Source organism: Seriola lalandi, unplaced genomic scaffold (assembly GCF_002814215.2).
Source record: "Seriola lalandi dorsalis isolate HSWRI2012SDOR001 ecotype SW California unplaced genomic scaffold, Sedor1 jcf7180002054297, whole genome shotgun sequence".
NCBI lineage: Eukaryota > Metazoa > Chordata > Actinopteri > Carangiformes > Carangidae > Seriola > Seriola lalandi.
In genome coordinates, this window is record NW_019524850.1 from 1,002,656 (window position 1) to 1,030,324 (window position 27,669).

General features: G+C 41.5%; 1 protein-coding gene across 2 annotated transcripts; it reads right to left on the reverse strand.

Annotated features, from left to right (window-relative positions):
* On the reverse strand, positions 1-23,564 carry col2a1a (collagen, type II, alpha 1a). Of its 2 annotated transcripts, XM_023406206.2 has the most exons (54): positions 23,266-23,564; positions 21,049-21,255; positions 19,870-19,886; positions 19,699-19,731; positions 18,878-18,910; positions 18,639-18,692; positions 18,028-18,120; positions 17,473-17,550; positions 16,846-16,890; positions 16,652-16,705; positions 16,312-16,365; positions 15,841-15,894; positions 15,640-15,693; positions 15,433-15,486; positions 15,272-15,316; positions 15,038-15,091; positions 14,840-14,884; positions 14,656-14,709; positions 14,008-14,106; positions 13,827-13,871; positions 13,595-13,693; positions 13,441-13,494; positions 13,221-13,328; positions 13,054-13,107; positions 12,767-12,865; positions 12,503-12,556; positions 11,687-11,785; positions 11,483-11,536; positions 11,316-11,369; positions 11,154-11,207; positions 10,890-10,943; positions 10,275-10,319; positions 10,019-10,117; positions 9,453-9,560; positions 9,236-9,289; positions 9,022-9,075; positions 8,838-8,891; positions 7,958-8,011; positions 7,735-7,842; positions 7,503-7,556; positions 6,300-6,353; positions 6,023-6,184; positions 5,709-5,816; positions 5,254-5,361; positions 4,991-5,044; positions 4,793-4,900; positions 4,630-4,683; positions 4,395-4,502; positions 4,250-4,303; positions 3,534-3,641; positions 3,110-3,398; positions 2,358-2,545; positions 1,990-2,232; positions 1-1,879 (listed from the first exon to the last, which is right to left on the reverse strand). In XM_023406206.2, exons 1-54 carry the CDS (start codon positions 23,357-23,359, stop codon positions 1,733-1,735), a joined length of 4,464 nt encoding a protein of 1,487 aa, XP_023261974.1. In that variant the 5' UTR covers positions 23,360-23,564; the 3' UTR covers positions 1-1,732. The 2 variants fall into 2 exon arrangements, with proteins under 2 accessions (XP_023261974.1, XP_023261975.1); XM_023406207.2 differs by lacking the exon at positions 21,049-21,255 and having other exon boundaries at positions 23,266-23,563.
* Between the last annotated feature and the right edge of the window lie 4,105 nt (positions 23,565-27,669).

The window sequence follows — 27,669 nt, forward strand, 5'->3', positions numbered from 1 at the left end:
TCAACAAAATGTTCTTTATTTATGCCTATTAGTTCAGACAAACAGGAGCCAACGACGCCCAGCCCCACCCTGAAACCGCAGAACGAATACAGTACGTTTGTTCCTTTTTGTTATGAGATTCTCTCATGAAAACACACACTTGCATCACAGTCTTAAACTTTCACACACACACACACACATGCACACTGACTACGCACTCACAGTCAAGAGTAACTGACCTCAAGAAATACAAGTTTAACAAAAAAAAAAAAAACATTTAAGCACACATGAATGGTTCTGTTGAGAGAAGAAATACATCCCCGCGCCATTTCTGTTTTTATTCAAAACTCAATTAAAAATCAACTTCATTCTTAATTCGGTTTTCCTTTTATTTTCCAATTTACAGCAATTAGAAGTGTAACAAAATAAAAACAAAAATGATCATGGTCATAATAAAATTAATTAAAAAAATGTACACGCCCTCACACACACAGAGACAACCCACCCTGGTTTTTTTTTTTTTTATTAAGTGACCGTCCTCAGAGTCCCACGCTCAGCTTTGGGGATCTGGACTCAAGAGGAGGTCTCCAAGTAGCCCCTGTCTCCCCTGTCTTAACCCGGCTGCACCCCTCCTCCAGGGTGGAGTGTGAATGTGTGGTGTGAGGCTAGTGGGAATTCGGGTAGGGGGAGGGGGGGGGGGCGTTTGGTGGAGAATTACAGAACTCATAGCACCTTCTGAAGAGAGAGCAACCCAAAGCAAAGATGGCCGTTCAGCCCCAGATCCACCTGAAAGCTAATGTTTTGGTCAGCTCAGATTTAAACTCAACATTTTCACTTTGTTTTTCAGCGTGAGGTAGCTTTAAACGATCTGGATGACTACAATAAAAAGGCAAAATTGATTTCCCTCAAATTCTTCAAAACAAATCTTTTTTTTTTTTTTTTTTTTGGAGAACTGGGCCTTCTTCTGATGGGCAGTCATGGGGTACAGGACACTGAAACATACATCCCAAATGTATCCTCACTTTCCAAAAAGTGTTGGTGTGCATATAGACACATGTACACACATAATGTGGAAATATATATAAAACCATCTGGTTGTTTATAAACACAGACTTTTACAACAATAGAACCAAGGATTTATAATACACAGTAAAGGTTTTGCTCCTGCTCGTGATGGACAGGCCTGGAGCACCTGGATTTGATTTTACTTACTGAGAATATATATATGTTTTTGGTCTACACTGATTCAAAATGCCGTATTTGTGTGTCAGGAGGGAAACAGGGAGGGAGATGGAGTAGGACTGGGACAGAGGTTGTGCGGCTGTTCTGTAGTGGAAAGGGGGCTTGTCGTACTTACAAAGTAAACCCGTCCAGTCCTACCTCAACTCTGCCCATTCAGGTTAGACAATAAATAAGTGACATCAAGTCATGTTTCTGTTCTCCATAACTTGTTCGCTTGGTCCCTCTTCCTCCTGGCTCTGACTCATTCCCGTCAACAGTGGGCCATGGGAAACATGACTGGATCTCAGGAAGCGGGTTGACAGAGAATGCTGGTGTGGTGTACAGATATTGCCGGTGCCCTTCAGTGCTAACATCCAGGGAGTACAACTTGGAGAGCACTTCGTTGTGAGAGAAAAAGTATCAATTTTCTTTTATAATTTCCAGTCTTCTTTATTGTGGAAGTGTGTGTAATGTTTCATGGTTGAGTTTCATTTATTTCCTGTTATTTGGGGGGCCATTGTGATACTCCACTTTACAAGAAGCAGACTGCGCCTACATCCACGCCAAACTCCTGATCCGCTCCTCCGATGTCCATAGGAGCAATGTCCACGATTGGCAGACGGGAGGTCTTCTGTGTTTTGTACTCAAAGACAGTCTTGCCCCATCGGTCTGTGTGTTTCTGTTGGTTGAGAGTGGAGACGCGTGTAAGATACAATGACAATTATACATATATGAAACCTAAAAGAGATACTTTTCTTCTGGTTCTGAGTTGCAGCTGTCTGCTCTCACCTTGCAGCCATCCTCCAACACGCTGTATGTGAAGCGACTGTTGCCCTCTGCACGGATCTCCACATCGTTGGAGCCCTGCAGCAGCAAAGCCTTCTTCAGGTTGCCTGTGGTCTGGTCCATGTAGGCAATGCTGTTCTTGCAGTGGTAAGTGAGGTTCTGGGATGCCTCAGTGGACAGAAGCCTCAAGAAGGTCAGCTGGACGCTGGCAGCGTTGGCAGCAGGTCCATCCTGAGCGTAGTCGAACTGCAGAGCCAGACAATGAGCAGGGGAGTTAATTAGCAGCCTTCATGTTGAGGATCATTTAGTTCTTCAGGATCAGTTTGTAGAAAGAAAAAAAAAAGATCTTAAGTGATATATGAATGACTCACGTGGAATCCTCCATTCATGGTCTCTCCGAACCAGATGTGTTTGCGGTCCTTGCTCTTGCTGGTCCACCAGTTCTTCTGTGGTACCTTGGCGATGTTCGGGTAGACGCAGGTCTCTCCAGTCTCCATGTTGCAGAAGACCTTGATGGCATCGGCTGTGCTGCCAATGTTGGGGTCAACCCAGTAGTCACCTGGAGAGATGAGAGAAATCGGTTAATAAGGAGTGAAACTGAGAAATTAAATGCAACTTTGGTGAAATTTGTTTTTACCATAAACCTGGCTCATACCAAAACACCATGTTAGATATGTGTTTTACAGGAATTTCCCTTCATATAGACTGGATACAGTTTAAAGTCAGTTCTGTGGCACAGGGTCCTAATCAGAAACCTGAAAGCTACACACTGAGTTATACTTGAAAGCATATATATAACATATAGGTGTATTCAAGTAGTTTTCAGTGTCTGATCACACCTTGGTGTTTGGTGGAGGCATGCTGGGAGTTTACTGAAGTCACTGAAGTCTTTGTACTTGAAAGAACCCGAATAGATGCCAAAAATCTCAATCTCAATCTCCAGAAATGTCACTCAAGCGCAGTCTGAACATGCCCAAAGACTTTCTTAGAAATATCTAAACTAGAGCTGTTGGTAGTTGAAACAATGTATTCACCAGTTAGGAACATTTTTAAGACTAAAAGTGAACACATCAGCAAACTTTCTTTCCATTTATAATTTTTTCGACCCCTCCGACCTACTTACCGCTCTTCCACTCAGGGTGGCACAGTTTCAGGTCTCTGCAGGTGCGAGCAGGGTTCTTCTGGGAGCCGTCGGGGCTGCGCAGGTTCTCAATCTGGTTGTTGAGGGACTTGAGTGTAGAATCAACCTCGACGTCGTGCTGCCTCAGGGAGCTGGAGGCCTCATCAGCCCTCATGTACCTGAGAGGATCGGGGGACTTCTCAGTCTGACCCAGACCGGCGAAGGCAGACATGTCGATGCCGGGGCCGGGAGGACCAGGAGGACCAGGGGGTCCAGCGTTACCAGGAGGACCCTGATGGAGGGCAAAAGCAACAAATGGATCACAATGTGTACAATCAGGTTTAGTAAGACAGCATCGAAGCAGTACAATATACAGGCTTGTTTGTGGTGGTTATAGATTTAATTTATCTAATGACATGTTACGTACAGCAGGACCAGTCTCTCCAGAGCGTCCACGAGGTCCAGGAGGTCCAATAGGGCCAAGCTGTCCATTAGATCCATCTTTGCCAGCAGGTCCAGCTGGTCCAGGTGGTCCCTACAGACACAGTGAGTATTACATTAAAATAAAAACTATTGGTTGTAAATATGAAACACTATTTGATTTACTGAACTTGAGCTTTCAGTCAGACAAAGTGTAAAACTAAAGTTTTTATTTTTTACATCCACCTTAGAGTCTGGATGAGAAGAAAAAATCTGATAAACCAATTCAAATGCAGCACCAGTTTCTCTCTATTATCCCAATCACCTCCAGACCCTTTGCCTTATTATGGATGAAGATTATTTGTATGGTGACATTTCCCTTCATTTTTCTTATCATGCACAGTGCTTTGCTAATCTAGAATAGATATTGAAGCCCATTTCCGATCTCAGCAGGAGTGGATTCACAAATCACGGCCAGTCTGCCTCTTTTCCTTGTGGAGAGTAATTACAAAATGCCTCGGCTGCCCATCTTATCACAGCAGTGGGTAATTAAAGCAGGTGGCCTTTCCTGTCCCCGTCTTCGTCAGGTGATTGGAGAATTACAAAAAGACTAACCTGTGCCCTTCATTACCATCACATATCTTGGGTGTTAAAGCTGCAGGATGGAAATGTAATAAGAGTTTTTCTTCTCTTTTGCTCTTTGCTTCAGGTCAGTTTTCTTACCTTGGCACCGCTTGGTCCTGCAGGTCCAGCAGCTCCAGAATCTCCAGCGGGACCCTGTTTAGACAAAGATAATAACAGATCAGATGACAGAAAAGAGATTAAAAATGGTTCTGCAGAGGAGAAGAATTAGATTTGAATGACTTACAGGAGGTCCAGGAAGACCCTGCAGACCAGTGAATCCACGGTGACCCTTCTGTCCCCTCTCTCCAGTCTCACCAGCCTCTCCCTTGTCTCCACGTGGTCCTTGGGGACCCTGGAGTAAAAGTTTGTTATGTATGAAAATTTATGGCTGCGTATGTGTAGCACTTTTAATTAACTAAATCAAATATTATCTACAAAAACATAATGATTCAGTTGCAGTTATAGATGATGAGACTTACAGCCATTCCTCTAGCACCAGCGGGTCCAGGGGGTCCTCCAGGTCCTTGAGCACCCTAGAGAAAGAAGTACATGTGTCGGTGTTTCGTCATGTTAACATTTAAAATTTGAAGCAGTGCTCAAAATTTGTGCCTATGATCCCTTACAGTGTCCTGTGTTACTTACAGACTCTCCTCTGTCTCCCTGCTTGCCGAGGGGTCCAACGGGTCCGGGGGCACCAGGGGCACCGGGAGCTCCAGGGGCGCCAGAAGGCCCAGTGTTACCTCGCTCTCCCTACAGGAGGACACAAGGTGATGACTCAGGATAACAGATGTTTGTCAAAAAGTGTTATTTGTTGGACTAGTTTCAGATTTTCTCTCTAACCTTGGCTCCAACAGCTCCGTCCCTACCAGGAGGTCCATCTGATCCTGGGGTACCCTGTTTAATGACATGGCGTACATTTAATTTCATAGATAGACAAATAGAGATAGAGAACATTTTATTTCCTGAGTATAATGTTAATATGGCCATTGTTCAATTTACTGCTACTCTAAGTGTGATTATTGTTTCTACAGTCAGACAAGTGGATAAATAACTGATCTCCAGAAATTTGGATTTTTTACATGTCACTATTGTTTAGTTCTCACCTCTCTACCAGTCTCTCCAGCTGGTCCAGTAAGTCCAGGGGGTCCCACAGGTCCAGGAGGTCCACGGTCGCCACCAGAACCAGGAGCTCCCTGTTTGCCAGGCTCTCCCTAAACACAAAGGAAATGTTTTATTATATTTCAGGAGCTCCTTTGACATTGAAGGCCCAGAATAATCTTCTGACTTTCAGTTGATCTAGATTTTGTGTCCATTCACTAAGAAACAGAATCACTCTTTATGAAAATAAGAGTGAAAATTCAAGGATACCTAATAAGACTTAAGTCTCAAATGTAATACAGACTTACAGTAAGATGAAGGCCTGTCTGATATGAGTGAATACATTTTTAAAAAGGCTGAGGGGTCTGCAAATGTTAGACAGATATGGGAAATTGTAACATTTCAAACAGCTTACATGGAAGCTAAAGCTAAAAAATCATGCATGGATGAAGGCACTTACAGAAGGTCCAGGGAGACCAGGGAAGCCTCTCTCTCCACGCTGACCGGGCAAACCAACAATACCACGGGATCCAGCCAGACCCTGAGGACCTGAAGGTCCATCAGCACCCTACAGAGTCAGGAAGGAGAAGTCTGAGTCATGAAATGTTCATATTTAGCTGAATTCAGAGTGTAAGGATCTCGAATGTTCTCATGTCAGTAACATGCAGTTTTCATTCAGTTTATTTGTGAATATTAGACTGGATGTTGTCTCAGAGTATGACTCCACTGACTAGTACTAATGGGTTTGAATGTGAGGTGCAAAATCAAACTCACAGGTGGTCCATCCTCTCCAGCCTCTCCCTTCTCTCCTTGTTGTCCAGGAGGTCCACGAAGCCCAGCGTCTCCCTGTCTTCCTGGGACACCAGCGTCACCACGAGCACCCTTTGGTCCGTCTTTACCAGCAGGACCAGCAGGACCAGCAGCACCAGGGTTACCCTGTGATGGGAAGACAGAGAGTAAGTACGAGCAGACATACACAAACAAAAAATTATATTAGACTGACCCAGCAAGCGCATCTCTTCTTGGAATTTATTATTGATGAAGTACTTACATTAGGGCCAGGAGGTCCAACTCTGCCAGCAGCACCAGGGAAACCAGTGGCACCCTGTCAAGAATAAAAAGAGTTCAATAAACATTAACATACGCAACCTGTTGCATGGCTATCCATCATTAAGATGTACTAGGATGTTATCAAATTAAGAGGAAACATTCAGCAAATACAAATAATGTATTTTACTCTTCCTATATGTGACAACACCAAAGTGAATCAAAAGAGCCTGTGTGGCAGGGGTCAGCATATTGGTTCAACTGTGGATTGACAGATGAGGGGGAGATGCAGGCCTAGTTTTTCAATATGTTTTGAGTATTATTTAAAGTCACATACAATACATGTAATTATATAATGCTGTGTTGTTATATTTGACAGAAATCACTCAAATTGATCTTCTGCGTCGGATGACTATACAGAAGATTTAATGCAAGCATGATAAACAGTGGCCTGTTTCATTTATGTTTGAATCAAATTTTACCACTACCTAAAAATGTCACATGCCATTTATGTTAGACTGTTAGACTGCCACATACTTGTGTTGAAGAGACATATTACTCAGAATGTATATGAGCCTTGTATCGATATTGTTATCTAGAGTAGCTGTATTTTAAACTCACGCCCACAGGCTGTTATTTTCCTTAATGCTAACCCTATCACTGTTGTATGGTTTTCTTAGCACAGAATCCAGCTGCTGTGAACGTTTCAAGAACAGCTTTGAATGCGACGTTGTGCTGCTGATACAGGCCGGAGCAGCTGAGTTTATAGTTCTCCTACTATATATTTATCAGACATGATGAGGCCGTGCCCCTTGTCTTACTTGAGCTGTGTCACAAACCATTGCTGATGTTGGCCCATGATGCCTAATTTGAGATTGTATACCATAAGTTACAATTTACTAAAGAAAAACTGCAACTGGGGAATTAGTGAATGTTCTATATTTTAGATTATTGATCATCAATATTTTTTTAGAGTTGGGTTAGTTGATCGACAAGTTGTTTTAGTTCTAAACTTGGTCTTTCTTATGTTAAGTATATTGAGTGTTACTAATTGCTTATTGCACTCAAGTAAGATAAATTAATAACTCAATGTATGAATGAATGAAGGTGTCTGTGCAATGTAATATGAAACGTCTGTATCTCCATTCAGCTGATATATTGTGGGATGGTTTGTTCCTGTGATAAAGAAACAATATGATTTACTTACAGGAGCTCCCTGAGCACCACGAGCTCCTTTAGGTCCAGATACACCAGTAGGTCCCTAAAAAAAGAGGAATTACAATTAATCATGTTCATGTTACACCAGTGTGATTGTAAAGCATTGTAAATGCTCTTGTATAAAGTGTTCCCATCGCCAGTTTCATTTGATCCAGAGATGTGACGTAAGATACTGTACATTAATCTGGTTTGAGGGAATTATTTTGAGGTCAAGTACTCACCACAGGTCCAGGAGCCCCTGATGGTCCCTGGGGTCCAGGAGCACCAGCCTCTCCCTTCTGTCCACCCTCACCAAGCTCTCCCTTGGCACCGGGCTGACCATCTGCACCCTGGATATTTTAAACAGAACGTTAATATTGGCAGAATGTCGATGAATGAAAGTGAAAAATTACATTTTCCAGTCAGTTAATTTCAACTAAAGGTATTGTGTTGATTTTTACTTACAGGAGGTCCAGCAAAGCCAGCAGGTCCAGGAGGACCGCCCTCACCACGGTCACCCTGCAAGAGGACAGAAGACAAAGGTGGTCAGTGAGGTAAAGCTCGGTGTGAGATATTATTGCTGTTTGAATGATCAGTTATTTCTTTATTTCAAAATTCTTCTCAGACACTGTGTTTATTTGGTTTTGGACACATATAAGTAATTATGGAGTGAAAAAAAAATAAGAAAATGACTGTTGTGCAATCTGCTCATTATCCTGTTCTTTCTACATGTTCACGAACATGTTACTCTTCCTGTAGTACAAGTGGTAAACATCCTTATCTGATCATAAGCATTTGCACAGTCAGGGCTGTCATGAAATGTAACAAAGGCCTAAACTCTACCTCTCACTGTGTGGATCAGTTTTTCTGCTGGAAACATCTTTTAAAGGGAAGTAAAGTTTCAGTCTGCTCCAATTTGAGCTTAATAGTCAGTGACAATGTCTGTACACTGTACAAATTCAATTTAGTGTCTGCGTTGTGGCTGTTAGAGCCCCTTATTATGTTATTGTAATGCTATTAATTTGTGAGCAACAGCAACATACTCTGTCCAGGGTACAGGATGCTATTCCATTTCAGACTTGAACATTTAATGCTCTTTATACCAGTTTTTCTGCTCAGTTTGGACTCAGTCACACCAAGTTAGTGCTTGTTTAGAAGCATCAGAGTGTGACGTGTTATATGGTTTTACAAGTAATTGTGGAGAATGTAGTTACATTTTATCCATGGCACAAAAAAGATCAACTCTATGCCTGCTCCTCTGTCAGCTGGCTCACTCACACAGCTGATCAGTCTAGGTGTATACTGCATACTGTGACATGTACATATGACATAAAGAGGTACTTACAGGAGCACCGCGAGTACCAGGAGCACCAGAAGGTCCACTAGGTCCAGTCTCACCCTGGATTGGAGAGAAACAGTCAGTCAAACCAACCAAATCAATATGGATGTTAAAGTAAAATCGACTCCAGTTAATCCAATTTAGCTGATAATCACTTTAACAATCCACAGGGTAACACTGTTATTCTTACCTTGGCACCGTTGGGTCCAGATGGGCCAGGAGGACCAATAGGACCAGTCAAACCCTGAGAAAGAAGAAAGCATAGATGTAGAAACAAGTTAAAGAGAACAGAGTTTGAATGAGGTCAACTGTCACTCTTTTTGTTTGATGACTGCCAAAAAAAAACTTCATGCTGTAATAATAGACAAAAAAAAAAAAAGATTAATGATTCATTTTGAACTCACTCTGGAGCCATCCTTTCCAGGAGCACCCTCGGGTCCCTTCTGTCCATTGTCACCCTGTTGGACAAAGAGGAAGGCTGCATGTTAATCATACGTGATACGACAAGGCCTCTGCTCATGACATTTGCTCTGTTCAAATTTACCATTTCACTCATGAAGTAATCCATAATGTAAGAATAAATGTCAGTTATAACACTTTCTAAAACAATATGTTACTCACTCTGTCTCCCTTAGGTCCTGGGATGCCACCAGTTCCTCTCTCTCCAGGCATACCCTGCAGGCCGGGGGGTCCCTGAGGTCCAGCAGCACCAGCTGGTCCAATGGCTCCCTGAGTTAGAAACAGGAGATCACTTGTCAGTCAAATGTTTTCATGTCTACTTATTTCCTATGAATTGAGTGAACCTGAGTGTGGGCAAATGTTAATGATCATCCTGTTTGTTATTTTTACTATTGAGATAGCAAAGAAATTATTCTCAAATCAGAATGAAATGTAATTTAAATGTCATCCTCTTAAGAACACCTAATGAACTAGGACAAGTCTACTTTGATGAAATAGACTTTTGCATGTGTCATGTGATGCACATATGATGATCACTGGTTTCCTGGATTAACATCCATAAATCCTGTCGACTCAGATTTCTGCACAGAGTCGTTCAAGCTGCAGCTGCACACTGGACGTGCTGAATAATTTAAACTCTAGTGGAGGAGCTGCTGTTGTATAACCTGGCACAGAGGATACCCATGTGACATTTAAATCTTAAATCTCTTTCAGGGTGATCCACTGACCTTGGGTCCATCAGATCCAGGTGTTCCAGGAAGTCCACGGGGTCCCTGAAGACCCTGAGATCCAGCACCACCGCGCTCACCAGGGAATCCACGTTCTCCCTGTTAGGAAACAAAAAGACACTGTATCAGTAGGAGTAAAAGGAAGCGGTAGACACTTAGCATAATGTACGCGTATGAACTGTAAATGATAGTTTACTACATAAATGTCACTCTTTGCAATGTAGACAAGAAGCCAACATGGAACATGGAAACTCACTCTAGGTCCAACAGCACCAGGAGCTCCGCCCTCTCCAGGAACACCCTGCAAAGAGAAAACAGACGGTTTTATTCCAGGTTTTGGTGGAATTACACATATAAACAAAAGTCTTAAAACATCTGTGGAGCTTTCACTGTTAGTCCAAGTATGATGATCAGGGACAGTTAATTTTACACTGGTCTCCAGAATGTTGTAATGTAATCAGAGACATTTGAATGAGATTGAAAACCATTCTGCTGTAATGAAATGGGCTTTTACAGTAGTGTACTGTAGAGAGGTCATTGTTATCTACACAGCAGATATTGCACTATAGATGTTGTTTTTTCCTGATTGTGACGACAGAGTAGTGATGGACCATCTGGCTCAGAGGCTGTTTTTACCTCTCTTTTACTCCCTTCACTATACTTTCCTACCATTAGGGCACGGTCACTTCATATCACATCCATGTATGCCATTTAATGTTAGGAAGGGTAGACTGCTCAGAAATACTGTCATATGGCATGTAGGTGGTCCTATACCAGCTCTAGGACGCTTGCTTGTTTGCGTCTAGTGGATTGAAGGGGTTTGTCAACAAAGACAGACCTACAGATGCAATTGGACAGAATAAACACTCACTTGATCTCCAGGTTTTCCAGCCTCTCCAGGGGAACCAGCGGGTCCAGGCAGACCCTGTCCAACAACAGCAAAGAGATTAGTTATATGATATCTGTAAATATAGATTAGGTTATTGCTTATAATTCTGCTGTTTTCCTGAGTAAATCACTCTGGGGTTACTGTCTCTGAATAACAGTCTGTATTGATATCTGCTCGTATTAATATTCAAGCTTTGAATTTATTTTTTGTTTTTTCTCACAGGTGTATCAGAGAGAATAAACTCACCTGGAAGCCAGAAGGTCCAGGCTGTCCTTGCTCTCCTCTCTCTCCAGCAGGTCCCTAGGACAGAGCCAAGCACAGGTGATCAGCCAGGAGCAAGTACAAGTGAGGACTGTCAGCTGAGTGTAAGACATATCTCACATCATGAAATTATACTAAAATACTCACAGCAGGGCCAGGAGGTCCACTAGCACCAGTCTCACCATCTTTTCCAGACAGACCCTGTTCAGAGGGGAATACATAAACTATGAAAAGTGATCTGGAGACAGAAAATGATGGTTTCATTTGTGAGATTTGGAGGAAAGTTAAAGTATTTATGCAGAACATGTACTTACTCTCAGACCAGGACGACCCACAAGACCCTTCTCTCCTGGCTTTCCAGCTTCACCCTGTGGAAGAGAAATCCCATTAAATGACCGGCAGAAGGTCTTATTTATTTATTCTGTACAAGGATGGGTGTATAGTCTCAGCTTTTCATTATATTGTGTGCAATAATGAAGTGTTCCCATGCTACTTTCATAAAAACCCTAAACACATACATTGGCTCCCTTTGGTCCAGGGAATCCCATCACTCCTGGCTGTCCACGGGCTCCCTGAGGACCAGGTGGGCCGGGGCGACCGTCCTCACCAGCAGCACCCTATGAAAGGCACAAGGTAAAAATCAGAAATCAACACAGAAACCCAGAAATTAACTTAGAAGTTGAAACTTATGTGTGAAAATCTTGATAGAGTATATGATTATACAGCATGCAAAAAAGAGGTCAGGCTCTATGGCTGGTAGAAGAGTGTGTAAACTGCTCTGTTCTCAGTTGTATTGATTCCCTAAAGCTACAAGCAGTAGACAATTCTACTGATTAATTGTAAGTAAGATGACATCATTCAGTGTTATTTAATACTAAGCTTCTATTTCAGACCATGCGGTGAATGCCGTATTGTGGTTATTTATAAGGACATAAACAGTAGTCTTGTCCAATAAAAGCTGCTTTTGAATGTTTCAGCTGCTGCAGCTCTTCATCCTCACATATCAAATTGTGAGAAAAGCATATTATATCAACTAAAACTTCATCAGGAAAAATCCAAACTGATGAAGGTCTGAGGACAGAAACGTCATCTTATTGAAGTGAGTTCAAGTGATGGACAGTGTGCTGTACTGCTAGGTTTTTGTTTTTGATCCTGAGTTCAAGACCCTTTCTGAAATCAAACAGAACTTGTCCTCATAGTGATTTTATTTTTTGGACAATCTTGCCATTAATTGACAGTGTTGAGTCGAGATGCAGATCATTTCAGAACTGAAACACTGTAGCTTTAATAAGCCTGACAGACCTATACCAGAGGATTTTAAGCATTATACTCACAGAGGGTCCAACTTTGCCCTGAGGACCAGCATCTCCGGGACGACCAGTAAGACCCTATGAAAGGCACACACATTTTTAGAGATTGTCAGCATCACTCAAGAAGTGGGGAAAATCTTGACAATGTACAAAATCAAATTAAGTCACTCAGATCAGAGCAACCACATCTATCTGGCTCGGGGCTGAAAATGACTACATCTTTCCAACAACTTTGCAACACTGTGTCTCAGATTCTGGGCTCATAATGAGTGAAGATGCGGGACTCACTCTGGCTCCGGGAAGGCCAGACTCTCCTGTGCGTCCAGGGTCTCCAGTAGCACCTTTAGGGCCAGCAGCACCAGGAACACCACGGTCACCGGGGGCACCCTGAAGAAGACAGAAGTAAGTCGGCTTTAAATATCAGGCAGTTAAATATGGATGTGGTAGAAATATGTCAGCTTCATGATCAGAGCAGAATGGTACAATGCTTAGAGCAAAGATTTAGCCTGTGTTAATGGAGTCAGCGAGCTGACCAAGCTGATCAATTTAAAGAATGTAATTTACTCAGGACCCACCTTAGCACCAGCAAGACCATCCTGACCAGGGAATCCACGGTTACCAGGAGCTCCCTGAATACATCACAGACAGAAACACAACTTTGATCAGACAGGTCCAAAAAATGGCAACAACAAATAATAATGTAACTTTTTTAACAATATCATGGTATATCCTGATTACTTACTCTCTCTCCTGGAGGTCCAAGTGGTCCAGCAGCTCCAGGCTCTCCTCTGGCGCCTCTCTTTCCTTCTTCACCAGTTGGGCCATGGGGACCTTGTGGACCAGCAGGGCCCTGGAAAAATTAAGATATCTCAGTAAATCTATCCTGTAGCATTCTTAAAGATGTTGTTTACGGAATATATAGTCAGAAGTCACTGAAATCAAGTCAAAACTGAACAACTCACAAGCTCTCCTTTGGGTCCAGCTTCACCTTTGAATCCAGGAAGACCAGGGTCTCCCTAAACATGGCAAAAAAGAAGACAGCCACAACAGTAAATATTCATAATGTGAAAAGTATCAAGATTTCACAGAGTTTTAGATTATTCCTAAGTGACTTACAGACTGTCCCTTTGGCCCCAGAGGTCCGGTGGCTCCCTGTGGTCCAGGTGGGCCACGGGGGCCGGGGAATCCAGGGGCACCAGCAATACCAGGAGCACCCTTCAAGGTAGAAGTAAGAAATAAAATATCAGAATCAAGTAAAATATTAATATTATACATTGTAAAGCAGGAAAAGGTAATAGTGGATTCTAAACCTATGAGAGATGTAGAGAGAGAGGAAGAGCAGACTTACAGCAGATCCCTTAGCTCCAGGAATACCATCAGTACCGGGGTTACCCTGTACACACAGAGAATAAAACAGTCAATACAAAGTACAAACTAACAAAGACAGTGTCAGAATGAGCATGAACAGCTGTTGTATGAGCAAACTGATATTAAAACTGAATGGTCAGGATGAGTGATGACAAACGAACCGATGCTCCGGCGGGTCCGGGAGATCCTGGGGTACCAGCCTCTCCGCGTGGTCCCTGTGCACCTTCAGCTCCACGGGCGCCAGTAGGGCCAGCTTCTCCCTGACAGGACACAATAAGTTTATCATTAACTGGTGGAAAAATGCATTAGTTCTGCTTTTTACCAACCTGTGTATCCAACTTTTGTACCTCCATATTGTACAAGTGAAGATAATGCTGCATTTTCACCAAGGTTTTTGAGCTGTATAATTATCATTCCCTGTATGTCTCACTTATATAATATTTTCCCTTATATATGATAGTGAAATTATGTGTCTGATCTGCAAATAATTTTATCTAAAGTATACACTTACTTACTTACAAGAATATACAACTGAAGTTGATCATTTGTGTATGAAAAACAGTAACTACAAGAACCAGACACAATTGTAGGAATCTAGGGATTTAATTCTGTGTAACCAGACTGAGTAAGACTGATCAACTTTCTGAATGAGCTACAGGAAGAACTCACTGAGTGACAAAGTAGAAATTGAATTTGCTGTTAACCACAAATGGTTCAAGTGACACTAACCAGGCTTTTATTGCTTTATTTTAATACGTATGGTCTCCTACATTGAAATACTGGTCTATGATGCTGTGATCTGTACAAACCTTGGCTCCTGGGGATCCTGGGAAACCGGGAGCTCCAGCAGGACCAACAGGCCCCTGTTGACAGAAGAAAAGTCTGCAGGTTAGGGCTCATATTTGATTGTTACCATGTTATCGAAGGCAATAGCTTATTAAAAGTAACATAAAGTGTATGAATTGGATGCAAAGTGGGAACTATGATACGTACAGGTGGACCAGCAGGACCAGGCAGGCCATCATTTCCACGGGCACCCTGGAGAGTGAAAAGACAGGACAGTCATTTCTCCGCTTTGTAATGTAGAGATCATGAAGTTGAAATTGTAATGGATTCAAAAATGTAACAAACAACAGATTAGAAACATACTGCTGCTCAGTGGATTGAAGCAGATATGAAACTGTTACTCACTGCAGCTCCAGCAGCTCCAGGACGTCCCCTCTCACCAGGCAGACCACGTGGGCCCTAGAACAGAGGATACAATTGATCAATTTATTTCAGTCATTTTATTTTAAATACATAACCAATTATTTCTCATATCCAATAATCACATAGCCTTACAAATAAAGCATAGAAAATGGGACTGAATCTGAGCATCACAGCTATAGTTGTCTTCTTAGACCAGATAAAGCTCTGTAAACTCACCATGGGTCCAGGAGCACCATTCTCACCAGGGGCACCACCCTCACCCTGATAGGAACAGAGATCAGAAAAATTAGAAGAAAACAGTGGAAACAGTAGTGATGAAAATCTGGATTTTTTTTAAAAAATTGACATTATCAGTAAAGATAATGTGGTGATCCTACCTTGGCTCCTGCAGCACCAGTCTCTCCTTTAGCTCCATCCAGACCAGGATGACCCTACAGAGAAACATGAAAATACCCATCACGACTCATGCATCAGTCAGTCCCCTCATGATGTAATGAATGAACGAATGGCTGCAGCTCTGTGAGGATTGAGCTGTTATTTTTGTCCTGCTTCTTCTGTTCAGCAGTAAAGGTTGAAACACTCACTCTGTGTCCTTTGATTCCAGGAAGTCCAGGAGTTCCAGGGAATCCACGAGCTCCCTGAAATGAAAACAAAAAACATTTGTTTCATTCATCTCCATTTTCTTCTCTCGACTTTGATATGTAATCCTGGATTTAGAAACAGCTGAGAATATTTTGTGTTTAAGTATGAAATGATCAAATATTGATTCATTATTATTTGCTCACCTGAGGCCCTGCAGGTCCACGCTCACCAGCTTTGCCAGGTTTGCCAGCCTCACCCTAAAAACAAACAGGAAGTGGAAGGACTATTTACAGTAACTGTATGACAGGATGTAGCTGCGTGGCACGTTAATATCGTGGGGTGCTGCTGTATGCTTGCAGCCTGTGTTTTGTGCAGTCATTTTCTTATGTGCTGTTAGGAGACACACAGTGCCCCCTGGTGGTAATACAGGTTATAGCGTCAAGTACATGGAGGAGGAAATGATATAGATCATTGTGAAATAATAAGGAAATAAACTGAAATAGTTGCATTATTAGTTGGAAAATAAGAGCATAAGTAAAAACTTTCTCATTGGTCATTATCTATAAAAAAAAAAGATGTGGTTTACTTTGACCTTTGACCCTGGCTTAGAGCAGGTTTGATGCTTCTATGTTTTAATGAGCTGTGTCATATGTGGATGAAGCCTTGACACTTACATCACTTCCTGGTTTTCCAGAAGGTCCAGGTGGTCCACGAGGTCCCATTGCTCCCTGTTGTAAAGCAAAGTTAGTTTAGTGACAGTTATCCACTCGCTCCCCATGAAGACAGTTAAAGAGGTGATGCACAATGTGAGCACTGGCTTGATAGTGGCCACCCATTGAACTAAATGTGTAAAATAAGAAGTGATGAACTTAAATATTCCTTTGATACTATTTATAATCAGCATTGTTTCTGTGGCAGTAGGTGCTTGAGGTAAACACGAAACTTAACAGCAAATGTGACCAGTACAGTCAGTGAGCCTGTTAGACACAAAGATGTATAGTTATTAATACTTACAGCTGGACCAGGCTCTCCAGCCTCTCCAGGGGAACCTTGGAAACCCTGTGGCCCCTGTAGGCACAAATGACAAAGCAAACTATTAGGCATTTATTCATTTATGCCAACAATTCATCTCTATATATGTCAACATTAGCTGTTTGATTATAGTAAACAATCACATCATGATGTAGTGCAGTAATGTATGTACTTACAGGAGCTCCAGAAGGTCCAGGGGGACCACGAGGACCCATAGGACCCTGCAAGAGAAACATGAAGTTTACCCAGTGTCTATTTTTTCCTGCACAATGTGACAAATTCAGCGGCTTGAATAGAGAACATTCAGAGCTATTGAGAGTGACGTTAATGTGATGATAATGTTAATTTAAACTAAGCACCATTTTGGGCTCAGAAAATTAAGAAAAAAAAAATCTAGTTTAAAGTCACTATCTCCTTAAAATATCTCTTATACAAAACCTATTTCTAAGGATTAATAAAAAATAACGTATTTTTGAACATAGTTTTAATAGATATTTTTATATGTTTCATGCCTAAACATACTCTTTTTAGTGTAGTGTAAAATTCTGCTGAGGTTCTGTGGCAGCAGCCAGCATGAAATAATAAAGTAAACTGAAATCTCTGTTAGAGTGAAGCTGCTGAGCCACCAGGTGGCAGCATTGCAACCACCTTGGTGAAGATGTACAGTTTATTTTTAGCCACGTATTTTCAGCAGCAAGTCCATGGCAGTCAAATGTCAGTACAGATGTTTGGTTATTGTGGCAGATGAACTTTACAGTACATTTGTCCTGTAAGATGTCCCCATAACACACAGTACTACTTACCATTGGTCCTTGCATCACACCCATCTGAGCGCCTCCGGCCTTTTCGTCAAAACCTCCAGCCATCTGAGCAGCAAAGTTCTGTAAAAACACAAAACCCACAGAGACTGAGACCCAGTTTATGTAGTTTACCTTGCCTCAGCTGAAAGTCACAAACATAAACTGACTTAACTGGTGGCTCTGTTACTATGAAAGAACATACACAAGGAAAATGTGCCTGCACCATCTTTGTGCTAAAGTAAAGCATCATTTTCACCCTTCACAGTAGGCCTGCAGTATGTACTGAGGCTTTCTTTTTTTCAGAGCACAAACATGTATTCATCAGTTTCATCCATCCTCTACTTTGCAAATAGAGCAAACAAGAGATTTACTAATGGAAAAGATACTGATGATAATCATTATATATATCATTAATTTACCATTAAATCATCTCTATATATTTATATCTGTGTTTTTGTTGATCCTGTATTGTGCGATATAAATGTAATACTGTGGTGTTGAAACCTAAATTATAAATAGTTGTTTATGCTGTGTTACAGATCTGCCCAGGAAACTCACCCCTCCAAGACCTGGTGGCCCAGGTGGTCCAGCTGGGCCGGGGTTTCCGGGGGTGCCAGGCTCACCATCTCTTCCTCGAGGTCCAGGATTTCCCTAGGGAAAAAGAGAGAAGGTCATTTTCTCTAAGTCACCTGTCACAAGTCACCTCTAAGGATTGAGGAAGCCTTCAGGTCAGAAATCATGTGTTCACCTGGGTCCTGCTGCTCAGCTGTCACTGTTGCACACCTTCATGCTAATTCTATACTCTGGCTTTGGCCTCAGTATAATGTATGTGAAGCTGTTTTCTCTGATTATTATTGGATGCACTAGTTGTTTGTTTTAGCAATGTCTTTTACAACAAAACATTAACAGATGAAGTCTCATATCAGTTGAATGATTAGATCTGAATGTTCCCACACTTGTGTTTAAATAACACTGTAATTCATTTGCCAGTTCAATTATAACAATGATCATAACCGCTGTTTGTTGCCCTAATGTGGCCCTTTTGGCCCTTGGCCCTTTGTAACCAAGTGTTGAAATCACATTATGACATTAATGTAGGGGACTTTCTTCTGAATGATGCACGGACTAGGAAGACTGGTGGAGGGTGTTTTTTTTGTTTTGTCTCTTACCTTATCACCCTTAGCGCCAGCTTCTCCGCGTGTTCCCTGCTCACCTGGGGGTCCCTGCAAAATCAAAGATAATTGTCTCAGTAAGATTTATAGGATTGCTAAAACTCCTAGCAAGAATCAAATTATTGCGCATCAATACACCACCTCATCAAATATTGCTTGAATAAGTGTAGAGTAAATAAAGTAAATGAAAGATATAAATACGAAATACATAATAAGATATAGATTCCATTATTTACCATAGGGCCAGGTGGTCCTTTTGGTCCTACAACCTGCACAAAGATAAAAGAAAAGATTATGTCAGGCGTCTGTGACTGTTGTCATAAATGGCTACTTATACAAGACCAATCTTTCATGCTATGTCCGGTTGTGCCAGTTTCTGAACAGCTAAAATTAGAGAAGAACATTCCAACTTTGTAGGAGGTGGACATTAAGCCCAAAAAACACAGTCTGATGAGGATTTAGTTTGACAGGAAAGGTTTTGCTAAAACATCACCTCCTCTTAACCTCTGGTTTGGCTGACTTTGTTCACCTGACATGTGCACTTTCAATGAAGTTGCTGAGAGGATCTAAGCGGATTTGATTGGGTTCATTATGTCCCAGGAATGCACAGTTTGTCCTCATTTAATAGAAAGTCCAACAAAACAATGTTGGACATTGTAGTTAGTCTCTTATTATCAAGAAATTGCCACTTTAATGATCAAACATTTCTTTAAATGAAAATGTTTGGGAAAGTGGAATAATCAATAAATAAAAAAAAAAAAAAAGATCTAATTTTCATGAAATTCAACAAAGCAAAATCTTCAGAAATATGTGCACAGCGTAGGGGATTATAATGAGCATGAATGTATTCAGTGCAGTGTTGAACATTAATAGATCCAAAAAAAAGAGAAATAAATCTGTTATTCCAAATAATAACAATACAGTTGAAACCACTGCTTTGATCAATAATGAGTTTGTGTGGGAAGCACTTTTGAGGGAAGTATTATGTACTGCAATGGAATATCTATTATTTAAAGCATTACTTTACTGTGAAGTACTGCAATGGATTCATACTTACATCTGCAATCTCTCCGGGTTCACCTTTCTGGCCCTGATTAATAAAAGACAGAAGTTACATCAGTGGCCTGAAACACCGTCCTCAAAAACCAAAAACTTGTGGTGTTTTCATGGTGTTACTTGTTGTGAATGTGCATGTATTTCAGCATTTTCCCACAATGCACAGTCTCACCTTAGCACCAACTGTCTCTGATGTCGCAGATGAATAGATGAAGGAGAAAAGAAAGAACACCATTAGAAGTAATCGGCATTTCAGACACTAGACTGATTTGAAATCTAGCCTGTGATTCTTAGGAAACGAGACCTGTGAAGAAATCTAAAGATGCTAAAGTGATCAAATTCCATTCACCAAACCCAAAGGGAAAGAACCCATCCAGATTATATTAATGATGAGAGATGAAGCAGAAGCAAGCATGGACTAGGAGATGAGAATGTGTTTGGATCCAAAATGTTACTGTAAATACAAAGTAAGCCAGTTGTAAGCTTAGCTTACTGAATAAAGCATGGCAGCCAGTGCCACTAAGATTTTACTTTTAAAGTATGATGAAAGCTTGTTTATATCAAATCTGTGGGAATTCATTTATGCCCAACTGATCTCAAACACTGTATAGTTTTGATGGTTACTGAGCAAAAACTGGGGTGTCAGCAAAGGCAATGAGATTTTTATGTAATTACTCATTATTAATTGAGTAATTATGTGGAAAATGTGAAAAAAAAATGCTGTAATTACTTTCATATACCAGGAGATTTCTGAAGACACCACAGGAATACAGTGGCTCTTTACGAGGCCTTGAACCTTTGACAGGTTCATCTATGTGGTCCTGACTTGAGGCCTCATACAGAAAAGGTTGGGAAAACTTTGGTCTGTTTCTGAGTTAAATCACCTGAAAACACCCTACTTTTGCAAATGGGTCATATAAATGATTGAGTTGTGGCTCAGTATGAGCAGAGGCTTCATCTTAGTCATGAGTTAAAATAAGCAGAGGCATCTCGACTGGTTTAGTTGAGAACCAGACAACATATCTCAGGGAGTGATATCAGTTTGATTATGTTGCTTATCTGGTCTACAGAAAAACCAAAAAGTAGAGATTGACTTTGGAATAGGGAACAGCAGGCGCTGACTGAGTAGTCATTAATACAAATACCAAATCATAAAACTATTATATTTTAGAGCAGCCAGAACTATGGGAATTACACCCACACATTATAATCAGGGTCTACTGTAGCCCTGATCAGGAAGAATATTTGGAGCCTGCGGCAGTTCCCCATTCAAAAGTGTTAGCTAGGAGGGAGATAAATGCAAGCTACAAGAGTAATTTATTTATGGGTATGTGAATAAATAAATTACAACCAATGGGGGCACTGGCATCAGCAGGGCAGATGGGACAGCACTCTCCAGATGGGAAGATAGGGTTGGCACACTCTTTGATATCCTCGCAGATTATCTCATCACACAGAACCGCTCCGCTGTCGCACACACAGATACGACACGGCTCTGGCTTCCACACATCCTTATCATTATACTGCTGGCCGTCCTGGATGCAGCCACCTGCCTCCTCTGTGATGGCCAGCAGGGGGAGCGTGGCAGGTGGATAGAGGAAGCACAGGAGCAACGGGAAGACAGAAAGGTTAGTTCAGGAGAGAGTTAGATATGGAAAGGTTTTGGAGTTTATACAGAATTGAGGGTTGGTATAATAGATGTTGTTATAAAAGTTAGTTTAAGAGAGGGAAGTGGGAATAAGAGGATGTAAGTGGGTCAAAGGGTGGGGCAGGGAAGTAGGAGGAGTAATGGCAGTGGAGGGAGGGGGTAAGATGGAGGTGGCTCATGAGTGAAGGAGAAGAACACACAAGGAAGAAGGAGAAAGATAAAAGTTATGCTGTATCAAATAAAACCTGTGAACATTTTATAATGTAGCACAAAGTACAGAAAAAGTGACATTCAAAAAATAGATTAACACAGGAATTAAACATGAATGTAACTGCATGAGGCCTTGGTGCTTTGATGCTGATGAACAGGTGCTGGTTTGACCCAAAAATACACTAGTACAAACAAGCATCGGTGGAGGACAAGTATAATGAAGGAGTTTCAAATATTATTCAGGCAGGAGGTGAGAAAAATGCTCCAAGTTATTATATGGAGAATTTTATAGCAGCAGAAAATGCAATGTCAATAAGAGGCACAGTTAACAGTTGTGTCTGAAGTCCTAGTTGAGGTATTTCACGTTGCTGGCTGAGTATATTTAACCTGCAGGCCTGCTCTGTTGCTCGTATGAATGAACCTCTCTTACAGGGATACTGTGCCCAATTGACAAGCTGCTGCCTTAAGTAAACAGGGGGTCCTTCTAAATTTCTCCATCTGGGTCCCATAGCTGTGTCAAGTGCCAGTGCAAACACACTGGGGAATTAAGAATGGGAGATTTGTTTAATGTACACAGCTTAAGGCCAGGCGTGCCAACTGCTGTTATTTGTTTTTTAAACATATTTGTGAAAGTGACACTTAGCACATATGTGTTACAAGGCTGTTTAATTCCTGATCAGAAATGAGTTTGGTCACTTGCAAATGTAATGTCTGCTTTCTGTTCCATCACTATACTAAAAATATACAACTTTTTACTACAATTTGTGGGTTAACTAGATGTTAAAAGTTTATGAATGCTTGGAGAGAGGGCATTGGAAGCAGGAGCAGTAAAGTGCATCTTGCTATAAATACAACTAAATGTCCATCATCTGTTGGCTCCTGCTGTGCACTCTGTCCTCTGTCCCTCTCTCTTCCTGCTACCCTTTGAGCCTGCTAGTCTGGGGTCAAACACTGTCTGAACCTGTCACTTCACATCATGAAAACCCTGAATCTGCTGGTGTGAGGTTTATTTTACGTCTTAAAAACAACAATTAAACTCACTTTTGATTTGCCCATAAATTTCTCAAAACTAACTTTCTAGAAACTCCTGAATTGTCTGACAGATCAAAAAGACACATTTCTTTTAGAGAATGGTAGAAAAAAAGCAAGAAAACACATTTAAGGCATCAAGAATCTCCTTAAAGCAGATCTGCCTCTGAAATATACTGTACTACACTGCACTACTAAATATACTGTACACTGTACTAAGAGCAAACAGAGCAGGAAAGGCTGAGCAGTAGGACCCAGGTGAGGACAAATGGACACTTGTTCACCTGGTCCTCCATCCCACACAGATGTGCCTTGACAGCCTCACCTGTCCTACAGAAAACTATACACTCACTTACTTGGAGAGACTATTGAAAACCTGCTTGAGAGTACAGATTAATATCATCAAAAATATTCGTAACTACATTATTGAAAACAGCATGTGATGAAACTGTATAACTATAGCTCTATAGCAGAGAACTGCATGGGACAGAATTGTGCTCTTCATGCTCTTCATTTGACATCACACCCCTTTGCACGTGGATTTTTTTCTCCACTATTCTTCTGAAACATTGGGCAGAGAACATTGGGAAGGCAGACAAGAAGTTGGTAATGTCATCACAGTAACAATCCACATTTTTTCCAAGTAAAAAGAGAAATGTCAAGAAAAACTTTGCAACTTACGGTCGTCCTCCTCCTGACATCTGACCACGGATAGTAAAACAACTTGGGATGCTACAAGTAGCAGAACAGTCCTTGAATCCACAAAGCTGAACATGTCTAAATATCAGACATGCAGGAGCTTGGGTGAGAAATGAAGGGACGGTGGAGACCAGGCTTTCAGTCAGTGGTGTGTTCAGTGTTTGTTCCCAGAGACTTATGGCACCATGCAGTCAAACCCTCCAAAATCTAAGTGGAATCCAACGCGGGGCCACAGCTGGCACTCTGCACCCACCGCGTCAGGGCAAGCACCGCGGTTTTATGTCCACTGTGCCTTGTATGGATCTTCGTATATTCCAAAATACCAGTCCTTCCCCCAGACCCCCTGTAAGGGTGAAACCTGAACCTCATCTCCCTCCCCTCAATCCAGCAGCATCTACTCTCCCAGGGATTTTTTTTTAACTCAAGCCCTCCTTCCTCCCTTGACCTGCTTGGCCTGGCCTGGCCAAGAGATGCACCTTCACTTTCACATTAAAAAGGCAGCTACATCCAGCAGAGCACAGGCCAAGCTCTGAGCTGACTACATGAAATTGTGTCAGTGAATCATGAAATCCCAAAGCTAGTAGAAGAACTTTCAAAGGACCAAGTTAATATTTAAAGGCCCTTCTCAGAGTTTAATTAATCTATATGTAATTTAATGAAAGTTCTTTTGGACATTTTGCAACAGATATCACATATAGTGTAAACATATATGATAAAATCATGTAAGATTTTTGAAGAAAATGATGTTTTACTACCAGACCATTTGGAAATCTGTTACAGACCAACTACAGTACTGTCTTCCTCAAACAAGGTTATGTTATAATACTGAACACTCAACTTCTGGATTTCCAGACCTGGGCTAAAAGTTTTTTGTTTTTTTATAGTCACAGGTCACATTTCTAAAAACGTAGTTTGAACTGTATAAAGTCAGTATGAGTATAACTTTCATCAAAAAACCTAAAAATCAAAAAACAACTGCTTTTTACTCAAATCATTAGTAAAATTTTAAAGACAAAATATTATTGTTTGATTTACTTATTCAGCTGAATGAATTAAAAGTGCTTGAATGAGCAGATAAAATATAGTTTTCCTCTAATTGCTGTCTAAAGCAAGCTGCAAATCCTATTCAAAATCTGCGAACTAAACATTGTGGCTATTAAGTTTTACCTGACAGCCAGAAAGAATTTGTTTATATGAGAGAATAAGCCGCTTTTGAGGAGGTGAAATAAATGCTAATGTTTCCAGATTAATGAAGGGCCACTTGCAGTTAAACTCTGGGAACTCAACACTGGGTCAGCGGGGTTGTTTGTTTCGGTCTAGTCTCTTGGATTATGGATTAATCTGCAGACTTTAGACAACCTGAAAGTGTTGAACTGACCAATTCAACTGTGCAGTTATGTCATGCTCACATTACAGTCAAACTTTGTGAGAGGCTTGTCTGTTTGGACAAAGACCGTTGACAAGAGGTTGTGAGGTCCACTTAAGAGAACAATTGTACCGTACTGCAGAAAAAAGGAAATTTCTCTTGAAACACAACGTTATATTAGTTAAGTTAGCCGACGTATATTACTGTCATGTCTGTATATCATTTGCCCGTACTCAGTTTACTTGTTCAGTAAATCTGTAACAGGATTTATTTACCTTCATAGCAACATTCCAGACAAAATAGCACACATATGCCAGAATTATCTATTGTGAAGCTGAGCCAAAAGGGTGGTGAAACGTCTGTGTGATCTTTATCATGTACCTCTGCAGTAGATAGGGCCAGGTGAGTGAGCTTGAAAGGGGGTCTTTGTCATGAGGAGAGGCACAGTAATTCCAGGGTCACGACCTTCTAGACAGCCCCCCTCATTCCACACACAGGAAAGAAAGATTTGAAACCGCCATCTTAGCTCTCGTCTACCAGGCTTATGAGCTGTTTTCGTATTGGAATTATATTCAAGGCAGAAGTTAGAAGAAAACCGATGCTGTGTCAGCTCAAATCAAATTTGCTGTCCAATCCTATGTGACTATAAGGTCTGATCATCATATCTCAGGACAGCACAGTAAGGAAACTAGATGAAGGTTTAGCAGGACATCCTGGTTTGAGTAATTTCAGGACTAAACTACCAGTGATGATGCTGATGAGTCCAGCAACAAAAACATTTCAGGAATTTAAACAGCCAGTTTCCCAGCTGAACCAATAATCTGGGTTCCTACAATAGGAGGAGTACACAGTGCCATTCTTCGCGAATACCCTGTGCAGTTTGCTGTGTCAGGTCAAGTCATTGTTGCTGTGTCACATAAAGAAAGCTGAGGTGGCAGTTCTTTTGGAAGGAGCTTTAACTTGGAGAATGACTGTTACATTACAGCTGTTAACACTGGTACATCAGTGTGGAAACAGAGTGGTCTCTTATAGCCTATAAACACCAGATTAACCCACCTTATGATCATAACTATACACAAGAAAGTCGAAAGATAAGACTGCAAAGATCAGCTGATTATGCCACGTCAGAAGAAGCAACACTGAGGGGAAACAGAAAATCCAGAAGAATCTAGACTAAAGAAAAATTACTGCCACCATTTATGGCGCCCTACGAGTGCTGAGGGTGTATAATCTCCAAACTCGAACACAGCTGAGAGCTGTGGAGCAATCATTCGGCATTCATCTGCCATAGCTCTCTTTAAAACTGAATACTAGTGCAACTTCAACTGCAGATCTGTACCAATGTACAGCAGGAATACAGAGTCCATTTCAGCTCTACACATCCTCTTTCTCTGGTGCTCTGACTGTACACTGCCTTCTACCGTCTCCCAGCACACACAATAGGCCTCTGTGTGCACGGCCCGCGGAATGCTGCGAGATGGCAGGGCAGTGGGATAGCTGCATGGTGAGGATGGGGGTTGGTGGGCGAGGAAGGGTGTGGAAGCTCGGAGGATGAAGGAGGAGAAGGAGGAGGGAGGGGGGGGTGTTGGTTTGAGGGTAAGTAGGTAGGAAGGGAAAGAGATGGCAGTGACGGAAGGAGGGTGGTGATGGGGGGGCTGATCTTTCACAACTGTACAGGCGCACAGAGGCTCCAGGGGTCTAGAGGGTGTCTAGGTTTCGGCACAGTGACCGCAGCAGAGGGGTGGCTGTGGTCCTCTGTGTACACACAAACTGGTGACAGGAGGGTAGTCAGCAGCACCCACCTGGGGGAGAGGAGAAGACAGACAAACCCTGAGTGTTTCACAATGTAGCCTGTACCTCCTGAAAAACTTACTGGTGTCGATGTTTCAGTTGTAATTAACCAAAAGGGAATCATAAGATGCTGGTGGCTACAACATGCTTAAAGTGCATCGTTCAAAGAAATCACTGATGATGTGTCGAAAGGAAAAGGGCTGACTAAGAAATGAAGCCAAATATAAATAAGTAAAAACATTCAAACTGTGCAATTTTATTTCTAATTTAACAAGACTAAATAGCCACACCAGCAGCCCCATGAGGATGCAATGCTCATTGCACACCTGAATGCAAAATTGGTTGTTGGATGAAATAAATGTTGAAAAAACTACTGCTCTTTTTGTCATGACACCAAATGTAAAATTTGGCCTGAGCACAGTGTAAGGGGGAGAGCCATGTTATAAGATAAATCAAAAGAACTCTGTACAGTGGCAGTTTTAGGACATCTCAGACTCAAGTTGTCTCCTCAGACTCAGACTTGGCTCAACTTTCATCAGTTCAAGCTGTTCTTTGTCAGCTTCCTGCAGACTACGTCAGCCTGAGCTGGGTTTTTCTCTCAGCTGTTCTTTTTGCGCATCATTAGCATACTCATGTGCCACCTGTTAGATGTTGAGTTGTCGGTGTGCCTAATAAAGGTATCTGTGAAGGTATAGTGAATATTGTACACATGACTTACTGTTAACATGCTAACATTTTGCATTTTAGGCTGACAGGCAGGGGCATGGCCTGGGCTAGTTTTTAACTGAGGTCGACCAGTGGCCATCAGGTAGAGGAGAGAATTGGCATCAGATCAATAGTTTTAGAGGTAGGGGTCATCTTGTGGGGACCATGATATCCACAAAGGTTAAAATCTGTGCAGAATTTCATTGCAGTTCATTGAATAGTTGACAACTTTTCACTCTGGACAGGTAGGAAAATAAATAACATGAACGTACAATATGTGGCATATATGATTATATGTTTAATTTAAACTGTTTAGACTTATACATAATATTGGCGTATTCCCAATCAGTCATAGCTCACAGCAATGAAGATAAATGAGGTACGCTAATGGGTTAAATGTATTTTTTGTTGAAAAGTAGAGCTGTCATGTCACCAGTCATAGCTGCATATCTAAATAAATATTTAAAGGGTAGCTTCTGATTTTTTCCAAGTCTCTTTAAATGCAACACTCACATGTCCATCTG

Excerpts from the sequence above, each read along its gene's own strand:
- col2a1a (XM_023406206.2), bottom strand. The coding sequence starts at position 23,359 with ATGTTCAGCTTTGTGGATTCAAGGACTGTTCTGCTACTTGTAGCATCC. Across the intron at positions 15,317-15,432 it reads CTGGTGCTGCAGGAGCCAAG|GGTGAGGGTGGTGCCCCTGG; the intron begins GTAGGATCACCA and ends TGTTCCTATCAG. Across the intron at positions 4,901-4,990 it reads ACGGAGCTGTTGGAGCCAAG|GGAGAGCGAGGTAACACTGG; the intron begins GTTAGAGAGAAA and ends GTCCTCCTGTAG.